The sequence below is a fragment of the Betta splendens genome, chromosome 9 (assembly GCF_900634795.4).
Source record: "Betta splendens chromosome 9, fBetSpl5.4, whole genome shotgun sequence".
NCBI lineage: Eukaryota > Metazoa > Chordata > Actinopteri > Anabantiformes > Osphronemidae > Betta > Betta splendens.
In genome coordinates this window covers 24,419,106-24,438,867 of record NC_040889.2, presented here as the reverse complement: position 1 = coordinate 24,438,867, position 19,762 = coordinate 24,419,106, and the positions used below count along the sequence as shown (strand labels likewise).

The 19,762-nt window shown below is 48.1% G+C and overlaps 1 protein-coding gene across 3 annotated transcripts in view; it reads left to right on the top strand.

The window, feature by feature from the left end:
* Positions 1-19,762, top strand: part of fbxl17 (F-box and leucine-rich repeat protein 17) — a 155,293-nt gene that overhangs the window by 118,414 nt on the left and 17,117 nt on the right. Inside the window, exon 10 of one of the 3 annotated variants that reach the window (XM_055512056.1) lies at positions 3,355-10,316. The exons of the other annotated variants lie outside the window; for them this stretch is intronic. Coding sequence (XP_055368031.1) covers positions 3,355-3,626 — 272 coding nt within the window. The 3' untranslated portion in view covers positions 3,627-10,316. Of the gene's footprint in view, positions 1-3,354; positions 10,317-19,762 lie in introns of those variants that run through there. 3 annotated transcript variants of the gene reach the window in all.

The following is a 19,762-nucleotide window of genomic DNA, read 5'->3' as shown; positions in this document are numbered from 1 at the left end:
CAATAACCCCCCGCTGTGTAAGTGTGCAGAAGGCGCCCGTGTTATTGCTGGCTATAGGGGGGGTTGTTTATAGAAGGAAGACATAGCGTTTTTCTTATTTTTGTGTTATTAGCGCCGTATTCCCTAAGCGTGCGTGTTTGTGTGTCTGGATGTGAGGCTCGTTTCTCCAGAGGCCCTGCCGTGGAGCTGCAGCCTGTGGACAGGTGTAAAAGGCTCAATATTCCTGCCGCGACTTCCCGCATCTCTGTCTCTCTGTACTCATCTCATTTCATTTTGGGCACCGGCGCTCCTTTTCCTTCCTTTTATCAAATTGTCTCGTCTTCTTTTGCTCCTTCCTCCTCCTCCTCCTCCTCCTCTTCCTCGTCTCCCCCAGGTGTGAATGGATCTGTCCCGCAGGTTATTTGGGTGTTGATGTGTGTTGGTGACCAGACTCCAGAGTGTTTAATAGTTAAAGCGCTCTGTGGGTTCTATAGTTAGCTCTGGCTCACTCCCATGATGCTTTGCTGAACTGCGCACTATTTATTCTCCATTTTGTTGGCTGCTCTACCTTTTATTAGATGCTTTTTTTTAAATTAATATTTATGTGCCTTGTCCTGCATCATAATATACTTGGATGCTACAAATCAGAATTCATAATGTGTTGCTGCTGACCTGAACTACTACGCTAATTTATGTGCTAATGACTGAGCCATGACCATTTAGATAATTAAGTATCGCTGCTAGAAGCGTCGGCGTGTGTGACTAATGTCGGATTCCTGTAGAAGTTACAGGTCACACATGGAGGACGCATTCAGCAGCTTGTGTCTCTCAACTCTCAGAATAAATAAGCGTTACAGTGAAAGACATTAAAGTAACAATCCAGTGTAACTTGTGGTTGCCTACATAAAGGATTTGGATTTTAGATCAAAAACTAAAACACTAACACTGGACTAAACAACACAATCTAAAAAGTCTCTTAAACAAATCAAAGTCCTTTGAATTTTCTGTCTGGCTCTCAGTAAAACATAAAACCAGGAAACGCAAACTTTCTTGTAGAAGGTCACCCCTCCCTCATTTTTCTACATCTGTATATTTGAGAGATAATGCTGCTGCTAATCCCCTGCAAGGTCAGAGCTTCTATTGGATGATTATCCCCCACTGTTTATTCATACTTCCTCCTCATGTCATTTCCTCCTGCTGGCTCTGACCTCTGACCTGTCATTTACCTCCTATCGCTGCCCTGGTTTAGTCCACCTTGGTGGCCGCCGTCCAAGAGAACGGCCCTCCTATTTATCTCTGTAGGATTCCTCTGCTTACAGGAAGGTTACTGGAGTATCTAAGCACAAAATCTATTTGTACTTAAAGGTCACTTTTCATTTGGATTCCGAATATTAACGTTGGTCTCTTTCGTTTCATGGGTCTGTGGAGTGCGCCTCTTTCCCTCCTTCGGCGCCTTTCATTTCTTCCCCTCTGTCCATGTGGTGTTCCTGCCTGCTGTTACTCCATTGTTTGACATACGTACTGTACATCATCCTTTTGATGAGGAAAGGCCATAATACATAATTCAGCAGCAGCTGTGTTGTAACGGTTTGGCTCGTGCCTTTTAACCGTGTTTCAGGAGCAGCCCGGGCAAATTGCTGTGTCACAGGGTCCTGGCCCGTCTCCTCCATGTTTGATCAACGGCACTGATGAAGCTGAGGAAACCCCCCACTGTTACACTGCGCTGCTGTCCTCACGCACACGTTAAAGCCGTACAATCACAACTCTTGAATCACAAAAGACAGCGTGTGCTTTATTGGGTGTGTGTGTTTTAGGCATGATCCCTATGGATGCGGACGGTAGACACAGAATGGCAGGTGGTCCCACTGTCATTGAACAGCGCCTGAATGTGTGTGTGTGTGTGTGTGTGTGTGTGTGTGTGTGTGTGTGTGTGTGTGTGTGTGTGTGTGTGTGTGTGTGTGTGTGTGTGTGTGTGTGTGTGTGTGTGTGTGTGTGTGTGTCTGTGGCCTAACTGCAGCATCAGAACCCTCCGGCGCTTGTCCCCGTCTCGGCCTCGTTTGCTGCTCGAGTCCGTCCACGCCTCAGCACCTTTTAACATATTGTAATCTTGCCTCTCTTGTTCCGCTCCCCTCCCGCTATCGCTCCGTCGTGTACGACTTCATTTACAAAGCCGACCTAATCAGATGTGTACCAGTGGAGGGCAGTTTGTGAAAGCAGTGTGTGGCCTGATGGATAGAGACTTAGCAGGAGTGGGGCGCTGTAAGCCTGGGGAGGCCTGAAGAGTGTCCCATTGGGTTTGTAGTAGAGACATCTACGCTCTGATTGGAGTTGCTGTAAATGCTTTTCCCATCTTTGATCGGTGACTGCGGCAGCCCGACGTGGATCCTCCTCCGCGCTGCTCTCGAGGCCATTTAGACTGAAGTCGAGGCTCCGGTGCAGACGCCGGGCCGGAATGAAATGAAGCGTAGAAAGGTGAGCTTGAGAGAGCAAACAGCGATTTGTGTTTGAACATTTGCGCTGCTCCACCTCTGCGGGTAGAATATTCACCCGCTGGATTGTCCCACGGAGACTTGGAACCTTTAGCAGCTTGACCTTGCTTTGCAGCGTCGTTGTGGTGCAGCCCCAGCAAGAACAGCAACGCTCAATAATGCCTCTAATATTATAATGCGCTCTGCATTGACCTGAAACATCTGACCACTTCTCAAATTGTTTTGCTGCCAGTAATAATATTAAAACATCTGGTGCTTCCCTCCATCTGAAAGCCAGCCTTTAATAAATACACATGCATGACAGGACAATGCGCAAATTCATGGTCCCAACGGTGCCTTGCTGGAAGTGACTGAGCGATTCACGCACCGCCAGTAAACATGTCACGTCGCGTTTGTGTGATTTACTTCTAAATCATGTCTGACCGTTCTGACACAGGAAGGTCCTGCTTTAATTAACCCTTGAGTTGATCTTTCTGCGCAGCGCCCTGCATCACACAAAGACGGCCTTCTGGCTCCCCGGCTTGGCAGGAAACCAGCTATTACAAGGTCAACTATACCTATTATTACTTCTTATTAGGGCGCATTACGCCCTATGGGAGATTTTACATAAACACACCCACGTACACACGGGGGCCTGCGGAGCTAGACTCACAGAAATGGCTGCTGGAATCCTGCCTCGTGCCAGTAGACGTGCCCCAGGGGGTCAACATTAGCTCTGTTTCTGTTTATTGTTTGGTTACAGGCCACGGCATTGTGGATTCTTTTCCATGGGATGGAAACTGTTGCTCTCGCATGAAAACACGTCCGCGTGCAGTGACACGACAATCGCGCCACATTTCCCCAGCTGTGATTGTAAAGGTGCATTTTCACATTTTTCTTCCTTTAGGGACCATGTTGGCGGCTCCCAGGGGCCCACAGACTGTTGTGAGTGCCTCCTCACTCCTTATGACTGCGCTGGGCCGCAGGTGCTCCTCAAAGTGCCCCCGCTGGAATGCAGCGAACGGGCCTCCGTCGCTGCATGAGACGCCATTCACCGATACCTGTTTCTCTGCACTCATGAGGACACTCAGACGTCCTCATGGCCGATGCAACTACACACACACACACACACACATACGCAAACAAGGTACACACAAGTCTTTTCCTTGGTGCCCTTAAGTGTACTAGGCGTCATATGTTGGAACTGAGCAACGCCCGCTATATTACAATTATAGAGAATACATTAAAAGTTGGCTGCTTTTTGCGTCTATATTGTTAATTCATAAAAGTTGTAATGGTGTTTTTACTCTGTGATTCAGTCAATTACTAAGTGGGCCTATGTAGACAAGACGCATTAATATCAGTTTTGGCTGTTTCCAGACAGTGTATTTCTAATATATGCATCAATAAAGAACAATTGGGGGGAAATAGGGATAGAAATATGAAAGGCTGAATGGAATGTGGCATTTGCATTGACAGTCAGACCATGAAATACATCTGTTTCTCACCCTGGGTCCTAAAGATTCCCCCGACCCTTTGTCATCCCACCCTCTGTCGCCGTTTTTCCCTCCTTCCTCCCACTTATTATTCACAGAACACAGCCCACTGCTAAGTGCAGGTGAAAAACGCCATTAAGTCAGTGGCTGAGAGGCTCGTGCGTGCGTGCGCGAGGGAGAGAGTGACAGGAAGACGGATTGCTGCCCATTTTGAAACATGACATCTAATCGGTGCACGTGTTAATTAAGAGACTTCACTGAAATGTTTTTTTGTGGCTGGAGAAATTGGAGGCTTAATGAATGGAATGCTCGCGTTAAGCACGCGTGTGTGTCGTGAGCGTGTGCAGCGACTAGTAATAAGGCGGAACCCTTAAAAGGCTCTACGTGGCTTTTGTTTTGTGCTCATATCAAAATTGCCTTTATTTCTGCAGACTTGGCTCGAGCGGCGGGGGTTGAAGACGCCTTAGCCTCCGAGCTCACTCTGGGTTTAGTTTCATTTGGCTCACTCTGCGTTTCTTTCTTCCCCAAATCCCAGTGGAGATTTGGTGGTGACACTTGTGAACAGGCTTCACTGACATTTGGAAAATATATTAAATATCAACCATATGCTGTGCAGCGAGGCAGCCTGGCAGGTTGTGTGTGTGTGCGTGTCTGTGTCCTGTGTACTGTGCACATGTGCTGCTGGATAAAAGCACAAACACGGAAATGATTCAGCTGATTTAGTACTGGAAGTAGCATTTTAATGAACACAGCCCTTAAACAGCCCTTTCTGTCCTCGGCTTCATAAAACTACTGTTTATGTTCATGAAGTGATTGACACTCTCATTTGGCATGAACTTTAAGAGCACTGCTTAAGATTTAAGGCACTTAAAGCAGATACTGTACAGCTGTGTATGTGTTTGGGATTAAGTGACATCCTCTGCGCTGCATAATTAAAAGTATGCATTAAATTTAAACCAAGAGATCCAGATGCTAATTGATTAATTGATGACGTCAGTGTATCTGAGCTGCCGCACACGTGTATTTACAGTAAATGTTTTTATACCTTGGGCTTATTTAGAAGGCTTCTCACCAGCCTTTTTCTCCCTGTCCATGTGTTGTGGAGCTGACAGAGGTGCAGACAGACTTACCTTTTTGCAAATCTTCACAATACTTTGTAATAATATTTAGTTTGTGCTGGTTTCACTTTCAGTTTGATTCTGAGCGGATCGGATTTAAAATCCCTCCATGTAATGATGTTTTTCATCCAGCTGCCGTATTGAGCGTTTGCAACCTTTGTCGTGCACTCTTATTCTCAGTATTTGGAGGTATAGTTTAAGTACATTGTAAATTTACCATTAATATTTCAAAATAGCATCTTTCTTTCTTCTCTGCCCAAGTTGTGAATTTTGGTTTGGGTTCCACACTGATCGTATTCTAGCACGCACTTCGCTGTGTTCCCTTAGCTCAGTGTGACTCAGGCAGAGCTGGGCTATTACTGTCACCGCTGCGGTGCCTTACCCGGGGCAGCTCCTCCAGGCTTGTGCCTTAAGAGGGACTGGCAGGTTCACCAATTGGTTTCATCGGATGTGTGCTCCCTTTTGTGCGGCTTCTGTTAGGAGACGTCTGTCACATTCTACTATCAATCGCCACAGGCCAGAAATCAGTTTTAATGTGTACTCCTGGCCGAGATTGCTTTTCCACCACCGCGTGTTGAAACATTTTCTACAGGGAGTGAGGTGCCAGCATCCAGTGATAAGTGAAGTTGCTGGTGGTTCTTGACACAATTTCAGACGAGCTGTTAAAGCTGTTGGCCAGTGTCTTTTTCAAGCCTTCATCGGCTCTTTCAAACTGCTCACGAGCCACCTCCAGACGCTGCGGAGCACTGCGACTTCTCTTAAGAGCCTCCTGTCTTTTCTGTGCAACCACCTCGTGAAACTTCTCCTTAAAATCAACCGTACAGACAAGCACTGCACTCGTCCACTTTCGCGACTGGCACAATTGCAGTGCTTTGCTCCAGCAAGTCTTTATATATATATATTTGAGACTTGATGTACAGAGAGGGTTTCAGAGGTTGGTGCATTTTTCTTTAGGTGCTCAATATGACTGATTAATAGTTTGCTAATTTAATTGCTATATTTGATAATGGATAAACATTTGACATAAATTTAGCTGGCTGCACTAAAGAGCACATAAAGTATTTCTACTGCTGCTCTCACAAAATACACACGCCCTAAAGCCCCTAATGTGGGAAGTGGCCTGCGAGGGAGTATCCTCGTCATTTTCTTGACCAAATTCCGCAGCTCTGACAGAGGCCCGATTTAAAAGCTGAAAGGGTTGATTTCATTAAACCTCTTAAGGCCTGTCTCCTTTAACAAACGACGGAGCTAATGGATGTAGCAATTAGCCGCGTCCTAATCGAACACATTCTGACGTTTGGTTGTTCCAAGGACTCCGTCACGGACGGCTCATGGACGGGCAGGTTATATGGCTGCGGCAGATGGAGGACGTGGTGACTGACAGACCAGGGACGGGGTAACAAACAAGCTCCATCATCGGCACAGGCTATTGATTCCGGCTCAAAGGTCTCGGCCCGACATGGCGGCGGTCAGGGTCATCCAGCCGCCGAAGCCCGAGCCACCGAGCTGTCAGCCCGGAAAGGGAAATGTGGGAGAGGACAATATTATTGTCATGGCCAGTCGCAATCAGGAGCGACACGCGCTCGGCAGGTTTATGATGTAGTGTCGCAGGAGGTGGAGAGGAGCTGCACTGCGACGTACGCGAAACCTTGCTCACTGCCGTTTTGTGTCATCGGGCACCTCTCTGTGATTATTAAATGTCTCAGAGCCTTTTTAAGTACAGACAAAAATGTGCTGTGTTGAAGTCATTTCATTATAACCTCACATGGCGTCATAAAGAGCCATCGTACTGTACCATAGTCTTCCCATCGTCCTTTTTTGTATTTTTATTCTAGTCTTCATGGAAAGTTTGAGCTGAGTGTGAAGAATTAATGGCTTCCTATATTACGAGGCCTCTCTCTCTGTTCCTGGCAAACCAGGTACTTTATTTGGCTTCCACTTACTGCCATAGCATGGTAAAAATCCTGGCCTCAGCCGGCCCCAGCATCACGCTGTGGTATGTTTAATCTAAACTTGTGGCTCATGCAGATGTTATTGGTAATTTATACCTCATAGCAAAACCTTACATGTCAAACACAGAGGCTTTATGTTGTGTTTTTACTCCTGTCGGGAGTGACGTTTCTATCAACAAATTAAAATAGAAATGTATTTCAAAGATGTATATGTGCTGTTGGCTTGGGTCCATGGCGATGCTGTCCCGCTTGGTTTGGTTCTTCCTCGCACCCCCGGTGATTAATGGTGAGCGGGTTCCAACATAAACACGCAGAGACCATGTGCAGACGCTCCGTTCTGGCCTGTTATGTCTATTAGCCTGGGGTCTGCGGCCGCCTCAGTCGTTGCACCGTAGCCGTGCTCAGTCTATGGAGAATGGGATCAGGAGGCTTCCGTCCTCTACCTGTTCAGCATGGAGCCCAGTTGTGCCCTTGGCATTTTCACGTATTTTGTCCAACTCATTCCGGTGGTTCGTTTAACATGCAGCCCCTCTCATCACCCCCCACTTGGCCGCCGTCGCTTTGATCTGGGACAATGTACAGCAAGAGCTTCACTTTCAAACAGACGCATTAGAGCTGTAGTGATGATGATGGTGCATATGCTCGAACTATCAGCACTGTGCGTCTGATGCCGCTGAAGAAGCCTTGAAGGTTTATATAAGAGTCCAGTGGGCTGATGAGATGCAATTGGATTGCATATCTGAAACACTGATGGAAGCATTATTTGATGGAAGCGAGTTTACTGTTTCCTGGAGCGTTGCCACGTTGGTGTCATATCGAAGCAAGTTACGGTCCTCTGGACTCCCGTTATATGTCCTTGTTCAAAGGAGTAGGAGAGGTCAGGATCTTTATATGCTTTAATGATGAACGGATGAAAAGAAAGTGAAATAAAGTTAATTCCTCCTTTGATGTGTGTGTGTGTGTGTGTGTGTGTGTGCAGTTGTTTGTGATGCACAACTTCCAATTTAATCAATTGGTTGTATTTTACATTAAAAGCTGACATGGAGCGGCCGGTTTTTAAGCAAATTGGATACCAGACCCATCTGAAATGCGCTGTAGCTGCTACAACATCTACTGTATAAATTAATGGTCCTTGAACGTTTCCGTTGCAAGTAAATGAATTATCTCTGGGCGCAACTTTGTCGTACGAGACACTGGCACTCGGGAGGAAAAAGCCTTCAGAGTTTGGGAGGAAGTGTCAGAGGATGGAGTGGCTTCATCACCGTGTGTGTGTGTGTGTGTCTGTTGCTGTGCTGTTGAAGGGGCCGAACAGAAAGGAAGTGTGATCGTCGGGCTGGGAGGCCGTTCGTATGACGAGTTACAGGAGGGCGTCGAGTTTCTACGGTGGAGTCACAGGTTTCAATGAAACAGTCCATTTTTCACAGCAACGAGCAGCTGCTGACAGTCCGGCGGCTGAGCCAACATTTCACAACAGTGTTCAATGTCTGGTCAAACGAGGTCCGGCCTTCGGAGAAGCTGGGACCCGTTCGTCTAAAGGCGGGACCCCCTGCTGCCTCCTGTGACGACGGCCTCCGTCTCACTCGCTGCTGTGAGGTTCACTCTGACCGTGTGCATCCCCTTTGTTTTCTGTGGGCAAACGGCGAATCTATCTCCATCTGGTCGTTTGTTTATCCTCCCGTCACGTTCACAGTCTCGCGCGCTACTCGCTGGCTTCTGATTAACGCGCGGCTCCCCTCCTGTGCGGCGCCACTGCCGGCGCATTGGTCCGGTGGCGGCGTCGCGGGCGCCCTCGCCGCTGTTTTGAACCCAGGGTCATTAGCAGCGCGTTGGAAGCTCGTTCAGCTCGGTCACATTTGGGGAAACTTTTGCTTCTTACAGTAACATATTCTAATTAGCATGTGATTGAAAAGCCTTGGGCGAAAAGGGAAGGAGAAGACGGAGCTAATCAGTGAAGGACATTTCATAATTTATAATAGCTTTATTGCATTTTACGGGTCTTCCTGGCCAAGGCTACGCTAGCATACTTCACATCATCCCACCATAAATTATGTTCGTCAGCCTGGTCGGACCGTAGCCTGGCTGCACGTGTGCGCTCATGTGCTGGACTGTAAATGCACCTCTGATGTGTTCAAGCTCTGCCTTCGTGGTGAATTATGCATAACCTTCAGGAGACTAACGGCAATGATTTGTGGAATTTGTAGCCACAATTCCAAGAATAAAAGACATTTCATTATATTGCCAGAAATACCATGTGCAGAAAGTCACTGTAACGAACCAAGTCATTACAGACACAGTAGGATTTTAGACTGGACAGAAAAACAGGACTAAAAGCGTCTGATCCAGGCTTGTGTACTTGGCTGATAAAAAGAAGAAATACAGGAAAAGTCAGCACCGTACGAGTTTTAAGGTGCAGAGTGTATTTGTATCATGACGTGTAGTTTCCCTGTGAGCAATTATCTACTGACCTGTAGTGAAAGGAAAGCAACAAATCTGGGTTTAAAAGGCTCCATGTGTCAAAGATCCAGTTAATGTGTCTCAATTGGACGTTTGCAGCCTTTTATTGTCCACAGACAAACAACAGCTTGTCCCACCTAGAACATTTTAAAACGGGTTTGTCCCATTTAAAGGCCCGTGTGACCATAATGCTTGATTTCAGGAGGAAGAAGAGAAGCAGACTGCCCTCCCGTGAGCTGCAGGTCCGTTTTGTGCCGGTGAGTCACCAGAACCACTGGTTGGAACCTCTTATAGCTGACGCCTTGTGGTCGTGAGTCAGGTGAAATAGGTGGTTTAATATGAGAAAGTCGGAGGCTGAGCAGAACCAGAGTGAGATGCTTCCCAAAGGAAAGGCCAGCGACTCATATCTGCACCAACTAGAGGAGACACTTTGGACAAGTTAAACAGTGATAAATCTGCACGTCAGTATGATTTAAACGGCGGCGGCTCCTTCCTGTCCGCGTCGTGTCATATCGCCGTCTCCGTAGGCCCCGTCTCGTTCGGCGCGTGGCTCCTTAAGAAGCCGCGGATGATGAAAGAGTGAGCGCTGCGTGTGACAGACCTGACTCGAGGACGAACAAGAGCAGGGTTTGATTAATTGCCGCGGAGGTGTTTGCGAAGGGGAGGCGCTGGCGTGGTTCGGCTCGGCTTCACACGCGAGCAGGTACCGGTGTGCGAGCAGAAACAGCGCGTGGGCGGTGACAGCAACGAGAGCATTAAACTATTATTCACATTATTATTTGCTGCTGCATTTTTTTTTAGAAGTTGGGACTGAAAAGATCAATTTGGTAGTTTTTTTTTTTTTCAAAATGCCACAATGAACATGGGGTTATTTACCTGCATTACTGTCTGATTTTATTCCTCATCTTTTTTTCAGCTGCATATTCATATAATAATAATTGTATCATAAATTATTTATAAATTAGGAATTTGAATACAGTCTTGTTTAGTTGGCTGGAGAACTGTATATTTATGGTTTCGTAGTGTTGAATACAGGGACGCTTGTTGAGTTCTGTGTGTTGGGGCTCCGCTGCTGTCTGCTCGCTACCAAATCTGTGCAACTAGGAAAACGTTGTTTTACTCAATAAGCCGCCTCTCAGTCCCGTATTCCGGCTAGTTAATGCCGGCCATTAGCGTACATGCAGGATAATTGGCCATTACGTCCTATTGAGCAGCGGCCCGTCCAGCATTGCGCTGGCTGAGAGTACACATTATATTAGCTAAGCCTCCTTTTGCTGAGCTTCAGGAATCACACCAGTTAAGGCCAGTTAATTGGAGGGAGGGCTCAAATGCGGAGGGCAAGGTTGTATTCATTAGGAACAAGATGGAGCTCTTTTGTTTAATTTAGAGAACGTCAGAGTCGCGCCAGCGCATCCAGTGGTGCGTGCAGTCGTTTGTGGTTCCTACAAATTCAGCCCGGTTTTGTGTGTTTCTACGTTTTCACAGTTTTATAGTGAGTTACTGTAGCTGTTGTGTTTTTTTTAGAGACACAGATACATATTTTACACATGTACAGGCTGCTGAATGATTCATCGCTGTGGACACTGGGCCTCTCCTCTCCTCTCTATAATAAATGAAGGGATAGATCAGCTGCCTCGATCAATGTCTTACACACTCTTATACTTTGTACCTGCTTGACACCTAACCTCCAAATGTTCTCATGTATTTAATACATAGCTCTTCATTCGTGTCTGTGGGGGTCTATTTCACAGTAAAAGGAGCGGAATGCGCCTTTTATTGCTGAGCAGAAATCAGTAGCAACTGTTAATAATAAATGAGTCCCCTTTGTCCAGCACAGCGCGCGGCTTTGTCCCCACCTCTTGTCTGAAGTGGCTTAAAAATACAGTTTTTTGCGGCTGCGCCATGGAACCCCTCCCGGCCTCCCTTTCAGAATAAGAGAATAATTGCATCTTTTCTCGCAAAGTAAATCGCTGTGATGAGACAGAATGGGAGAGTTTTGTGGTTTGCATGTTCGTGCATGAGAGAGAAAAGGCAAAGCAAAGGCATAAAGATGAATATTGTTGTTCTCAGGGTTAATATGAGCTTCACTTAGAGGTTTAATGTCATGGATTTTGTTCTGTTTAATCTGTTATCATTATAAAAGAATAGAGCAACTATATGTTGTCAGACTTTATGTTAGAGCAAACAAATGTTCTGAGGAGTCAAGTGAACTTTGGATCATTTACTCTCTCCTTACTGTAACACCTCTATATAATGGAGCTGTGGGCCACCTCCTCCAAAACAATTGCAGCGATATCTGTATAATTAATCCATCTTTTAACCCCCCTGCAGCGCCTTGAATATTTGTTGTTTTGTTGTTTTCATAAATATATTTTTAGATAATTAAAAGTACAATGAAGTTGCCACGTTAAAAACTTTTGTATTTGTAATTACATTAAAAGCCATTTATCTGTTCACCTGAGGGCTTCTTTAAGCTACAGCAGAGAATTCATTAGGAGGCACTGTTCTAAATTGGAGGGAAGATAATGCTGGTTGAAAACCACTGTTGGGCCACCCACTGTTAGAAAACAGGTTGAATGTGTCTTAGGAGAACGGAGCCTGAGCTTTCTGTGCTAAAAAGGCTGTTTTTGTTGCTGCTAATTGAACACAGGACCTGACTCGCGAAACATGAGTGATTGCTTCACACTCCAAATATAAATCCTCTGCTGTTACGCGTGAGGTGCAAATGGAGGTCGCTTCCCGTCTCCACCGCTATTGTCAAGATCATTTGTATGAATGTATGATGCTGGTCCTGCTGTGTTGTGTAATATATACATACATATATATATATATAGAGAGAGAGAGAGGAAACTGTAGGGTGAGTGTAAATGGAAAACAAAATAAGCAGCTACAACAGCGGCTCCCGCCTCTGCTTTTAGTCTGCTTTGACATTAACACCTGCTTATAATAACGCTGCGAGTGTGTCGCAGATGCGGAGCGTGACTGCGCAGTGCCCCGGCCTCCGTCACGTGACCTGAGAGCAGGAACGGCCCAATGCACCTCATCAGGGCTTCCATTTGGGACAGCGGCTTATTGTGGAGTCCCGCGCGCCGTTCCTTCGGACGCTGGACCGAAATCCAGAGCAGCAGAGAGCTCCCCCTCCCTCAGATTGGGGTTCGGAGCCACACGGCCGACCGCTGAGGCGCCCGAATGGGCCCGCGAGACGTGCGACAGGCTCGGAGCGGAGCGCAGACCGCTGGGGTAAGAGGAGCAGCGGGCACTAGAGGGCACTCTCCGTCTCCCGACCCTCCAGAGCAGCTGCTCCTCGTTACACACTCGCACGCACGCACGCACGCACAGAACATGCTGAACATTCAAATATGGAAGTCAGAATGAGATGTTCTCACAGCTACTAGGAGACAATCAATTTGAATTGTATTAATCAGCGCGTGCACTCAGGCCCTCTCTAGTTCACTATTCAATTACAACGGTTACATCTCCTACCATTTTCTCTCTCTCTCTCTCTCTCTCTCTCTCTCTCTCTCTCTCTCTCTCTCTCTCTCTCTCTCTCTCTCTCATCCTCACTCTCTCATGTCTAGTTCTATCTCTCTCTCTCTCCTACAGTACCATAGCCACTATATCTATATTGATATTTCCCTATTGTCTTTTTTTCCTGCAGCGGCATAGATGATAGATTTGAACCTAATGAAAAGCACTTCTGTTGAGATTGAAAAGCTTCTTAAACACATCACAGCAAAGCCTCTGTCGTTTGCTCCTCCCCCCTCATATTTCCCTCCCTTATCATCTCCCCTTCCTCTCCTGTCCTCACCCCATTTTTTTCCCCTTGACATTTATTCTTCATCTTCTTCACTCTGTATGAAACCTGTTACCCCTAAACACTTTTTTGTGCATTCCTTCCTTACATCATCCCCCCCTCCTGTAGTAAATGGGCTGCATTACTGTAATGAGCTGGTAATTTATGGAGGAGGAGAGCAGGACTTCACTGGCCCTCACCAAGCTTACACGCTCCCTTTGGAAACACATGTATACACTGTCAGACGCAAGTGCAAACACACACAGCCTTCCACACAAAGTGCGCTCGCACGCATGCACACACATTGTGGGAAGTGGACATAATGAGGCACTCAGGAACACCTCGTCCGCCGCAGCCGTTCACTCGAAGTGGCACAACCACAACAGCTGTGAGCTCTTTGCCACCGTCCATCCATGCCTTGGCACAGCTGTGCTTCTTTATTACGGTAGATTCCACATGTAAATAGGAGTGGAAGCGCATGTAAACATCAGCCCCGCATCTGTTGGCGCTGACTTGGAGGAAAAACTGTAAATCCCACTCTTGCGCTGTCTCCTTCCTGCCACTGAGGTCTTCATTTCAGCAGGAAGAGCGGTTTCTACGCGCTCTTCTTTGGCTCCTGGGCACAGGTTACAGCCATGGCTACACGGGATAATTGTCATTGTGGGATGTCGCTCTATTGTGGTTGTGTAACTCAATAGCCGGCAGTTGAGAGTCACAGGCTGGTGAATGAGAAAGAGACCTGTTTAGACCACGGGGAGGAAGGGCAGAAGTAAAACGTTTAGGGAGAAAGCTGGATAAAAGATGTTGACGGAGAGAGAAGAGGACGTTTGTCAGAGACTCTGCTGTCTGTCTCAGTCCGTAGCCTGAGTGGAAGATTAAAGCAAATGCAAAAGGTCAGTGACACGCGCTCCTGACTTCATAAATAACATGTACGTGTATGTTTGAATTGTACACGCCACCTGGACGGCCTCCTCCAGAGATGTTAAACAGCCCGGCGACAGGCGTCGACCTCAGCCGTAGCGAGGTCAAAGGTCAACGGAGCTGCTGAGCAGGTCAAGGCGAGCGTGAAGTCAGGAACATCCTTCACAGAGGGGATCGGGAGGAGGACAATGCAGAGAGAGGAAGGGAGACGGCATGAGAATAAAGCAAACAGTGGAGGAAAATGATCAGCGAGGCATGAGAGGGAGTGGAGGGAATCCAATACATGACTGGAAAAGAACAGCAGCCTACCCACACACACACACACACACACACACACACACACACACACACACACACACACACACACACACACACACACACACACACACACACACACACACACAGCCTTAGTTTTGTGTGAGAGGCGACAGAAACACTTTCATTCGAAGAACAGAAGTTTTGCAGTGATTTCATTTAAAGTTTTCTTAATATGATTCTTGCTTGATTATGTTCAAGCTAAACTAAAATATCCTGCTTGCAGTTTGTCAGTGGGTTGCTGAAAACATTCACGAAAGAATTTAAGCTAGTAATATTTCCGTGGATGTGATATTTGTGGCGAAGCAAGCCCATCTTTTTTCCTGAATTCTGCACATAATGAAAAATGTGAGGGGAAAATAGTTTCCCCTTGTTACATTGGGATAAATGATCCTCTAATAAAGAACGCTCCTGCAGCGCGGAGCCCTTGGCTGCACGTCGGGCCTGGCGCCGACTATCAAGCTGCCTCCTTTGTGCTTTTACGAGACGCTGCGATCGCGCCGCAGCGCGGAGCCAGGTTCTCAAACTGTCCTTTTGCATTTAAGGGCACTTATCAAATTCATAGTCGCAGTCAAAGCAGCGGTCTGGAGCGGGACGTGAGTTACAGCGTGTGCGCGTGGAACGGGTCCGAGGAAAGGTTCGCCGTAAAGCGAGGAAGGTGTTTGATCTGCAGCCAGGTATCGATCGGAAACACTGAGCTCATGAAAATATACACGTCCGCGCGTGTTTGTGCGTTTGCGTTAGCATTAGCGCCGGCCCACGCGTGACTTGAGTTACGGCCAGGTATCGATCAGAAAACACCACTAAGGAGCGCTTGGTGAGACCTGAGTGAACGCTGTTACAGACTCACGAGCCATTAGGAGCATTTATAAAAACACATGAATAAAGATCAAACTCATTGAAACACGCCCTAGTTTCTCGACCCAGGTTTAAGTGTACAGGACCCACTCCTGCACAGTGGAGTCCACTCTGTGGCTCCTTCAGGGCAGGAGCCGGCGTCACTCACGCCTGGGGCGGGTCCGCTGCCATCAACGGTCTGCTTCCCTAATTGTCCTGCACCTAATTGGCGCTGGGTCATTTGTTTTAGGCTCGTTTCAGGCTGAGTACAGTCCTAATTTACGCTCAGCGGAAACCACCGCAGCCGCACGCTGTCTTGTGAGAACTGTTCGGGTTTCGCCGGGGCGGAGGAAGTGTGTGTCTGGTTAATGATTCCCGCTGGGTCAAACCGGGCTGAGTGGACTGTTAAAGGCCAGAGATAAGGCCCAGAAACAGACTTGGTGGCACTGGGTATGTTCTGCGTGTCGGCCGTTCAGAGGAAGGAAAGAGAAGAAAGTGTGGGCACGACTTAAATAACAAGAAAAAAAAAAAAGAGCGTCGCGGACGTCGTCGTCTTCCTGTCAACATTTTGTGGGAACGGAGCGCCGAACGGGCTCAACCCTGTTTGTTTCTCGATTACTAATTTCACGATCGCAGAGGGCACGTTTGTTACAAATTTCCTCCTTCCGAGACAAACCGGGACCGGCTGAGATCCCCTCAACAATGGTCTTTTACCTCCCAAACAAGTTTAAATAGCATTAAGATTATGTTCGCTAAGCGCTGCGTAAGAGCAGCCAGTTTTCTTCTGGATCCTAATAAGCGTGATGTAAGAGAGGCCCATTTCTGGGCTCTGGATCCAATAGTAGCATGTAATTACCTTTAAGACCTGCTCCCTATGCTAAAGGATTAGCCATAATCCATAACCAAAGCCATAACTATTGCTACGCTACATTAATTCCAGTCAGACACATGCAACATGCGGCTCGGTGACTAGAATACTGTCTGCCTGCGCTCCTCCTTCCTCTTCAGCTCCTCTCCCACCTTCTCCTTTCAAATTGAGGCCGTTGAGCTTCACGCCCCTCCGTCTGTGATGGCAGAATTAGAGAGCGGTTCTACGCGATCCAGAGGAGTCGACGGCGTACGGAAGGAAGGGCGAGAGCGAGGAAATGCGGGGATTAATGTCCCCGAAGGACAGGTGCGCGGGCGCAGAGGTGCTGTTGGTTTGAAATAGAGCTTAATATCCTGCTTTTACTGCTGACGACCATGGGAACCTCCGTCTGCGCGTGTGTTTACTTACCGCAGTCCGTTTCCTTGATATGAAACGTGACGCTTCCGCTTCAGTCTCGTGCGCTCAACGCGGCCGCGGCGCGTTCGCATCAGAAGGGGGAGTTTAATTTATCCGTAGCAGTAAACAAACTGAAGAAATCCCTCATAATCAGAAACACGAAACTGCCGGCGACGCTGAAGAGCAGAGAACATAATTAACACATCGCAGTTGTGACAGAACCACTGTGAAAAGACTGGAATTACAGCCGCTCTTTGTTGTGTGGAGCGTTTTGTGATATCGAAGTCTGTAATGACGGCGAGTGGGCCACGGCGCGATGTGGGGACGCAAACGGCACCGGACCGTGTCGGGCTGTGGCTGCGTCGGCATCGCAGAACCCCACGTGTCGTCCAGCTGTGGCCCAGGTGCCCACTGTGGGGCTCCAGCTGCCTCCCACAGTCCACAGACCGTTCATGAGCCTAAATAGTGCCTCTAAGTTGCCCGTACAGTCTGTGTGTCGGTGCTGTTACTGTCCAGGACGTGCCCCCCCACCCGCCACCCTTAACAGGAAGACTGGTTACAATAATGGGAGGGTGGGATCTAATGATGACCACTTTGGCTCCCATGTATATGCTGAACCACGATGGCGCTCTGAGAGGTTTATGTTGAATGAGTGAAGCCCAGTGTGTGTGTGTGTGTGTGTGTGTGTGTGTGTGTGTGTGTGTGTGGTGGTGGCGAGTGGTGAAAGGAGGCCTGTTGTAGGTCACCTCTGTGATAGCTCCATCTCTCCTTATCGCCCCTTCACTCAGTCTATCTGTCCTTGCCCATCACTCTTCCTCTCTATCACTCCCTCTCTGCCTCGCTGTCACTCACTCACCTTTCCAATCTTCCTTTCCACTTCAAACTTCACATCCCATCCACAAGGTTATCACACATCAGCTAGTAAAACAGCCTCCGTGTGTGTGTGTGTGTGTGTTTGTGTGTGTGTGTGTGTGTGTGTGTGTGTGTGTGTGTGTTTAGGTGTATTATTTTCAGACGCTGGACCATAAACCCTCACAACAGTTTTTGTTGTTGTTCAGTCTCCGCCGTTCGAACGTTTGAGCCATTTCGGCTGATTACCTCTGTTCTTATCTCTATCTCTCCCTTACGTGTCCTCAGAAGAGCCCTGGAAGCCGAACAAGCGCACGCGCTGCCCCCACATGGTATGCGCCAGCTGGTTTACATCAGATCACGAGCTGATTGGGGAAACGCCTGTGCCCTCGGTGCTCGCACAAACAAGCAGGCGCGCCGCCTCAGACCCTGCCCTCTGGCTAATTAATTTCCCAGATCGAGCATGTCCCACCATAAAGTGCTCCCCCTCCCTCCGGTGTCACACTCAATCTGTTCCTCCTCTCTCTCTCGACTGTGCCTGGCTCCTTTCAGTTCCCCGTGGTCTTTGATTGCATTTGCCCGAAATGTCAGGGCAAAGAATGTCAAATCATAAAACCTCCTGCCTCTTATGTTCTCCTCCTCGCTGCTCTTTTTGCATCTGCATATTCCGAAATGCGAGCGCCGGGCTTTAGGTTTTGACATTCATTTGATAAAGTTGTTTTCATTCTCCATCTTTTTACTTCCTGCTCGTGTGCTGCAGCGGCTTCTCCTGGTTTTGGGTCACATCCGTGTGACCTCAGCCCGTTTGGGCCGCTTTAAAGATGAGCAGAGTGTGTTCATCAGCGTTCTGCTCGGCTGTTAGACAGGAGTCAGAGTCACCTGCTCGTGAATGTAAGGCAGGTTTCCATGTTAAGCCCACATGAGGTCACATGCATGCGTAAATGCATGTGCTTCTATAGAGAACGGAGCACAGAACAAAGCACAGCCATCAAAACCTTCATGCCTTTGCTCATTCAAAACAAACTTTGCATGGTTATGATTAGAAGTGGGTGGAGTGGAAACAGGTCCGGACTAAAGTTTATGCACATTTTATGGGTGCGTTGAGAACATTTTGCGGCTAAGATAATCAGACAAGAATGTCTGCAGCGGCTAATGCAACAATTAAAGTGTGTAAATCTAATGAAACATGATGGGATTCATCACATTAGTGCCAGAAGTGCATAAAAATCAAATGGTGGCACAAAGTAGGCCTGCTCACTAATTGGTGACACCCTCTCTAATATATCAACAGATATTTAAAGTTTAGCCAGACATTTATTATCATACTGGCAACGCGCAAGCCTTGCTTTTTAGGGAGGTTAAAGAGATACAGGAATAACAGATCTGACTCCATGCCAACACGGAGCCAGAGCGACGAAGCAGGGAGAATAAAAAATAACAGATTGTGATAACGTCCTAAAAAAATGGGACTTTGTGTTTCTTGCAGCTTCGGCAGCTCAAAAGAACGCAAAGTGAAAAGCGTTTTTCGTTCTGGGTTTTGGGCTCTGGGCTCTGGGCTCTGGGTTCTGGCTTCTGGGCTCTGGGCTCTGGGCTCTGGGCTCTGAGTTCTGGGTTCTGGGCTCTGGGCTCTGGGCTCTGGGTTCTGGGCTCTGGGCTCTGGGCTCTGGGTTCTGGGCTCTGGGTTCTGGCTTCTGGGCTCTGGGTTCTGGGCTCTGAGTTCTGGGCTCTGGGTTCTGGCTTCTGGGCTCTGGGTTCTGGCTTCTGGGCTCTGGCTTCTGGGCTCTGAGTTCTGGGTTCTGGGCTCTGAGTTCTGGCTTCTGGCTTCTGGCTTCTGGCTTCTGGGCTCTGAGTTCTGGGTTCTGGGTTCTGGGCTCTGAGTTCTGGGTTCTGGGTTCTGGGCTCTGGGTTCTGGGCTCTGGGCTCTGAGTTCTGGGTTCTGGACTCTTGGGCTCTGAGTTCTGGGCTCTGGTCCCTGGGCTCTGGGTTCTGGGCTCTGAGTTCTGGGTTCTGGGCTCTGAGTTCTGGCTTCTGGCTTCTGGCTTCTGGCTTCTGGGCTCTGAGTTCTGGGTTCTGGGCTCTGAGTTCTGGCTTCTGGCTTCTGGCTTCTGGCTTCTGGGCTCTGAGTTCTGGCTTCTGGCTTCTGGCTTCTGGCTTCTGGGCTCTGGGCTCTGGGTTCTGGGCTCTGCCGGGGCCGAGTTTTCCAGCGCAGCACAAAGGGCCGAGTTCAGGTCCGCTGCACTGGACATGACAGCTGCGCTCTCTGCAGTACATCAGCCCTAACGAGGCCTCGCCGCCGTTGCTGCGCGGCGTCGGCCC